The 7043-nt window shown below is 45.4% G+C and overlaps 1 protein-coding gene across 1 annotated transcript; it reads left to right on the top strand.

Annotated features, from left to right (window-relative positions):
- Positions 1 to 6217: 6217 nt before the first annotated feature.
- LOC121928879 (ankyrin repeat domain-containing protein 13C-like) lies at positions 6218 to 6884 on the top strand. The gene has a single exon (XM_042464173.1). The coding sequence runs from the start codon at positions 6419 to 6421 to the stop codon at positions 6854 to 6856; it is 438 nt and encodes a 145-aa protein (XP_042320107.1). The 5' UTR covers positions 6218 to 6418; the 3' UTR covers positions 6857 to 6884.
- Positions 6885 to 7043: the final 159 nt, after the last annotated feature.

Genomic DNA, 7043 nt, shown 5'->3' with positions numbered 1-7043 from the left:
TAAAAATATTCCAAAAAAGGGCGATAAAAACGATCCTCTTCTGCCGGGCTTTCCCAAATTGACCTCTGTCCAGAATAGAACTAGTTTGTTCATCTTATCAAGCCCCCTTGGTATCTCCTGTTTTAATTGCTGTTCTGTAGTTATATAGTTTTTATTGTTGTAATTTTATATCCAAGGGAGGGAGAATTGAAGGGTTGGGGGTATTGTTTTTCTTGTTATTATCTTCTATAATTGTAATATCTTGCTGTTACCCACCTCGATCCTCAAAAGGGAGAGGCGGGATACAAATAAATATTTATTATTATTATTATTATTATTATTGCTTCATCGTTTCAGCTTTCGTTTCAGCCAGATGTGCGGTTGGGAGAGGGATTCTTAAACAAACAGCAATATCAGTCAGTCACTCCAGGTCTCTTTCTGTTTGGTGCAAGAGAGAAATAAACTGCTTTGCCAATTGCATGGGGAAATCTGAATGAGCTGCTATCACATTACCATAGTGACCTGTAAATAAGTCGACCTTATTTTTGGGGTCAATTTTTGGACCTAAATGTTTAAACTTGTAGATAAGTATATACGGTATTTACCCCTGCTCTTCCATCCACGTCCTTATTTTATTTTTTCTTGATGGTAATGGGTGCCTTGTGTGCCACAACCAGTCCCCTTACACACACAATTTTGAGCAAAGTGAAATGAATGCAAAAGGCAACAAGTCCAAACACCTGCCTCCCTTTTTGTTTAATCCTAGTATCTAGCTGGAAGAGTAACTCTGGATAAGACTGCCAGTAACATTTATTCATTATTTTAAGACACTTCAGTTGATCCCTACTGTTAAGATTTCCCTCATAGACTGTTATTTTCATTTTCTGGGAATGCCCAATGACATTTACTTGTTACATTTTGTTAATTTAATTCCTTGCAACTATATTGCAATTTTCCTGATGTGATGCTCCAGTATAACACTGCACAGCTTTACTGAAATGTATAAAGCAAAGTGTTTCTGGGGAGAGACACTGGCAGAATAGAATGTTCAGAACAGGCAATCAGAGTCAGGCTGGCAAAAAGGTGGGCACCTGCCTGGTAAGCGGCTATCAAAGGGAGGAGCCATTGAGAGTGTTGAGTGTGTCAAGCCTCCTGAGGCAGGAAGGTGTCTCAGAACTGCCAAGAGTGCAGTTGGAACCAGTAGTGTTCCCGCACCGGGATTTCTGGGGAGACTGGACTTCCAGTGGGGTTTCCTGGGGCAGGACCTCCGGGGACGGTGCGTGCTCCCTCTCCCCAAGCCAGCTCATCCTTTTCCTAGTGAAGAAAAGGATGGGATAGTGCGTAGGGACAGATTGCGTGTGCATGGGAGGATTGGATAGGGCTGCACCCATGGAGGATGAAGCGGCACATGCACAGGGGATGGAGTCGCACATGGGGGGATGAAGTGTCGCATTCCTACAGAACATAAAGCAGTATGTGCGGGGGGAATGGAGCAGTGGGGGGACAAAGTGGTGCGTGTGCCGGATGCAGCATGGGGGATGGTGTGGTGGGGCTGACCAGGTGTCACCCCCTTTCTAGGGTCTCCACACACACACACCAGTGACGGTACTGGTTGGAAGTAAGGGTTTAGCCTTGAGGGGGATTCAGATTCCCATATAGGGAAGAGTGATTTCAGAAGCACAGAAGAAGTCTGTGAAATCAGTTTAAATTGATAAGTTCTTTGAGCAATGGCGAGCCAGTGAAGGGAAGGCTCAGATTCAAATTATTCTGTAGAACTGTAATTTATGAATAGAGCTAGAGATGAAAAGGATTTATACTCCTACTGAATAAGCTTTAGTGGAAGTTTTGCCGAAAGAACTAAAACACAGTTGAAGAGTAACCAAAGTCCTTGAGTGAACTGAAACAAAGTCAATTTGTAACCAGTGAAGTGGTATACTGTACTGTACAATTTGTAATCATAAGCTTTGAGAACCAGCTACCAGAAGCTCTTTCTGTAAATAAAAGGGGAAATCTGAAGTGATTTGTGTTTAACTTCAGAAGGCGCCACCAAGAATAGTAAAAGCATTTAATACAGTTGGCCCTTCTTATACACGGATTTTTTATACACAGATTCAAGCATCCACGGTTTGAAAATGTACAAAAAAAGTATAAATTTCAAATATCAAACCTTGATTTTCTATTTTATATAAGGGACATCATGTTGCTCTGCCATTATATTTAATAGGACTTGAGCATGCACGGATTTTGTTATCCACGGGTGATTTTGGAACCAAACTCCAGCGTATAACAAGGGTCCACTGTATTTAAGAGACTTAAGTCAGTGGGAGGACCAAAGATTAGGGAGATACAGTAGTTCTGATGTCTCAAACCATTTGTCGTAAGACAGGAGAAGGATCATGTGTAACCCTGTGGTGGTCACATAATTTGGTACCAAACAGTGGGATCCGGGAGACCCAGTGTGAAGGGATCTGAAAGATCTAGTGTGATAGATCTAAGAGATCTGGGTTCCACAGTGTCCCTCCAGTTTTTGGACTACAACTACCACCATCCTTCACTATTGTGTATGTGTGGCAGGGACATATAGGAGTTGTAGTCCAACAACATCTGGAGAGCAATATATTCTCCAACCCCAGTTTAAGTATAAAATGGTTTATTTTATTTACTTTTTAAAAAAACCAGCACTCAGAAGGATAATGTTCCATTTTAGAAAAATTAAACAAAGCCTCCACCTTCACTGGTGGTGTATTCCACCAATTTAAACACAGTTGTAATTGTTCCTGCTGATAATACAGGAGAGACACTATGGTGCCTCAGGCAAGATTTTGCAAGATTTCATGCATTTTCTGAAAAGATGGCAGTTAAATTTAAATAGCACTTCCACATATTCTAGTCCACCATGCAGATGCACTTAAAACCGTATGGAATTAGAATATGCACATACAGTCGGCCCTTCTTATACACGGATTTTTTATACACGGATTTAAGCATACACGGTTTGAAAATGTTCCAAAAAAGTATACATTTACCTTGATGTTCCATTTTTTATTAGGGACACCATTTTGCTGTGTCATTACTGTATATTTAATGGGACTTGAGCATACACGGATTTTGTTATACACGGGGGATCTTGGAACCAAACCCCAGTGTATAACAAGGATCCACTGTAATAAGTTAAATATGTATACCATGAGACTGCTAATACTCTCTTTACAACAGGAAGTTTTATAATCAATAATCTTTTTTTTTTTTTTTTTTGGTATGAAAAACAGAGTGGTGAACATTTTGCCTTTTCTTTATGAAATGATCACTTGTGGAATATAAAAGGGCAGAAGTAATTGTAGAAAACCATGGGAGAGTTACAAACAGGTGACAAGTTGTCTAGGCCCCTGTAAATTCTCTACATGAGGCAGCGCAACTGCCCAATAAAAGCTTCTTCTAGAACAATGGTTCTCAACCTTCCTAATGCTGTAACCCTTTAATACAGTTCCTCATCTTGTGGTGACCCCCAAACCATAACATTGTGTTGTCTCGGTTCCTAAGACCATCGGAAATATGTGTTTTCCGATGTTCTTAGGTGACCCTTGTGAAAGGGTCATTTGACCCCCAAAGAGGTCGTGACCCACAAGTTGAGAACTGTTGTTCTAGAAGTTCCCATCCTGCTCTTTCTCACAGCAGCAAATACACATACATAGCAAACTATGTAATATATTCCTTTACAAAACAGAAACAAGACTGTGTATGCGCCTCCAAGTTACCTGTTGATGTATAGCGACCCCATGAATTTCACAGGGTTTTCTTAGGTAACGAATACTCAAGAGGTGGTTTTGCCAGTTTCTTCCTCTGAAATATAGCATACAGCACCTGGTATTCACTGGTGGCTTCCCTTCCAAATACAAAGCAGGGTTGATCCTGCTTGGTTTCCAAGATCAGACAGGATCTGGTACCTTTAGGCCTGTTACAGACAGCCAAAATAAAGCTGCTTCGAGTCACAGTGGAGGTATGGTGTTTTTTCAATGATGCATGCGTCCTAAAGTCCAGAAGCCACACCAAAGCCATGCTCCAGCCTAGGCTAGAGCATGGCTTTGGTGTGGATTTCTGGACTCTTAGGACGCATGCATCATTGAAACACCATACCTCACTGTGACTCGAAGCAGCTTTATTTTGGCTGTCTGTAACAGGCCTTAGAATCAGAAGAGATGACTTACACAAGATCTTTCAAGGATATCCAAAGCACAGATTTTTTTTTATCTCCTTTGTGATCCCTGGAGATGTTCAACCACTACCAGCTAGGTCCTATGTCTTATTCCTATTCAGAGTAATGTAAAATTCTACAAGGCCAAATTATTCTGTTTTTGTCCTTCAGATGTTACTGGACCTCATTTTCTAGAATCCCTGAAGACTGTCCAGTTGACTGTGGCTTCCTCAAATCAAAAGTCCTAAACATCTAGAGCAGTGCTTCCTAAGATAACTGATGTATAGGACCAACAGTTTCTCCCAATATGCCAGTGACCCTTCACAAGGTTGTCTACACTTTTTTTTTCTTACCTGTAACTTCAGCAGGGACCAGCATCTGACAACTCATGGATCAGTACTTTGAGTAGCAGTGATGTAGGTGGCACATCTGAAGCTATCTGATGGGGAAGATTGGCACCCCCCCACTTCCACATGCCAGGATATAGTACCATGTTCGTGCCCGTTGTCTACAATTGTTTCTTTCTTTCCTGGAAACTCACCAGAGACCAGCAGCCAAGGGACTGGTCCTTGGATCACTGTTTTTGAGAAGCAATGATCTAGAGGCCCAAAGGTTGAGGACCACTGTAGCAGACCATACAGCATCCAAAACCCACTGCAGAAATAATCCAGTTTGAGAATGATTTATCTGCCCTGGATCAATGCTAAGGAATTCTGGGGACTGTAGTTTTGTGAGACTTTTCCTTCTCTATCCTAGACCTCTGGTGCCACAGCAAACTACAGTTCCCAGGATTCCCTACCCCTGAGGTAGGGCAGTTAAAATGGTCTCAAACTGGATTATTTCTGCACTGTGTTTTGGACCCATGATTTCATAAATTAAAACCCTGAAAAACTATGTGTGCATCTACACTGCAGAAACAGTGTGGTTTGACACCACTTTAACTGCCATAGCTCCATCCTACCAAATTATGGGATTTCCTAGTTTTGTGAGGCGCCATCACTCCTCGGTAGAGAAGGTGAAAGACCTTGTAAAACTACATATCCCAGGACTCTACAGGAGGAAGGAGGTATAGCACTCAAAAGTGGTGTCAAACTGCATTACTTCCACAGTGTAGATACAACCTGATTCACAGCTTTCATCTGACAACCCAGGGTGCTCAGATGTCCTAACCACAAAGAAGGACAAGGCGCAAAATGTAGGATATTCAAGAAAAATATAAGTTATTAACAAATAAAAAACACACTCATATAAAAACAAATTCCTGCTTTTTAGTGGGGCATCCAATAAAATGTAGGTCATTTGGAAAAAAAAGTAGGACACACATGACCAAAGAAAAGCTTTTTAAAACAATACTCATATAAATATAAATCCCTGCTTCTTAATTCAGGAAAATGCAGGATAAAATGTAGGTAGTTCAAGAAAAGGGCATGTCCAAACAAGAGCTAAAAACACTCATAGAAATGTTAATCCGTGCTTCTTAGGCCTGCTCTAGAAGGAGGACATTTTGGAATCTCTCCTGGGCAGAAATGGAGGGCATGTCCTGGAAAAGGAGGACCTCTGGGCCGCCCTCCCAGACGTTGCTGGAGCATCCTCCACAACTGGGGCAAATGGGAGTTGCTCTCCTACATGAAAAAGGGCAGAGAGGGAGGGACTCCTGTTCAACCTCCTTCTCCTCCTGAGCCTGGAAACTTCCAAGGTCCGATACGCACTGCAGAAATAATGCGATTTGAGACCGCTTTAACTGCCAATGGCTCAGTGCCAGGGAATCCTGGGAATTGTAGTTTATTGTGGCAACAGAGCTCTCTGACAGAGAAAGCTAAATGTCTCTACAGTTCCCAGGACTCCCTAGCGTTGAGCCAAGGCGGTCTCAAAGTGGGTTATCCCTGCAGTGTGGACGCCTCCCTCAGCCTTCCCCTGCCGCCCGCCCAATCACGTTCCCCTCAAAGGGCCTTTGCCACTTTGCCAGAGCATCTCCGAGGGACGCCAAACTCTCGCGAGACTTGTCGTCGCGGTCCCGGCCGCCCCTCCCAGGCCGCTTCCGTTGAAGCCTCGCGAGATCCGTTGGACAAAATGGCGGCGCGTCGGAGCCGCTGAAGGGAAGGAAAGCGGCGGCGGCGGCTGCTAGAGGTGGAAGGAGCGGGGCTTCCGGAGGGCAGCAGCCGGGCCGTCTCCGGGCTGGGCCTCCCCGAGCGCGGAATGCCGTCGGGAGGGGACTCTCCGCCGCGGCTCTGAGCCTCCGCCCCGGCGATGACCGGAGAGAAGCTGCGCTCGCTGCGCAGGGACCATAAGCCCAGCAAGGAGGAAGGGGACCTGCTGGGGCCTGGAGAGGAAGAGGAGGAAGAGGAGGAGGAGGAAGCCGAGGCCGGAGGGGGCGCCTTCACCGGCGGCAAAGGCAAAGGCGGCCACCGCCTCTTCAGCAACCACCACCGGCTGCCCCTCAAGGCCGAGAGAGGCCCCTTGGCGGCGACGACGGCGGCGGCCACAGCGGCCCCTGCCCCGGCCACGCAGTTCCCCGTCCACGAGTGCGTCTTCAAGGGGGACGTCCGGCGGCTCTCGGCCCTCATCCGCACGCAGGGCATCGGCCAGAAGGACAGCCACGGTGAGGGAGGCGGAGGCAGAGAAGAGGGGCCTCTTCTTCCCCACCTTCCTCTGGTCCTGGGTCCAAGACACACGCTGCAGCAATAATCTAGCTTCAGACCTGCCCTGGCTGGGAACTGTAGTTTGTTGTGGCACCAGGGCTGCATCCACCCTGGAGCAATAACCTGGTTTGGCACCGCTTTGACTCTCTTTCTTGCTGAAGGCTATGGAATTCTGGGAGCTGGAGCTTGTTGTGGGGCCCAGAGCGGAGCTCTGCTCCGCTCTGGGCCCACAA

The sequence above is a fragment of the Sceloporus undulatus genome, chromosome 4 (assembly GCF_019175285.1).
Source record: "Sceloporus undulatus isolate JIND9_A2432 ecotype Alabama chromosome 4, SceUnd_v1.1, whole genome shotgun sequence".
Taxonomy (NCBI): Eukaryota; Metazoa; Chordata; class Lepidosauria; order Squamata; family Phrynosomatidae; genus Sceloporus; species Sceloporus undulatus.
The sequence above is the reverse complement of the archived record's forward strand: the minus strand, read 5'-3'. Positions and strand labels throughout refer to the sequence as shown.

Bases quoted from the DNA above. Each gene is read 5' to 3' on its own strand.
- LOC121928879 (XM_042464173.1), top strand. From the start codon at position 6,419: ATGACCGGAGAGAAGCTGCGCTCGCTGCGCAGGGACCATAAGCCCAGC.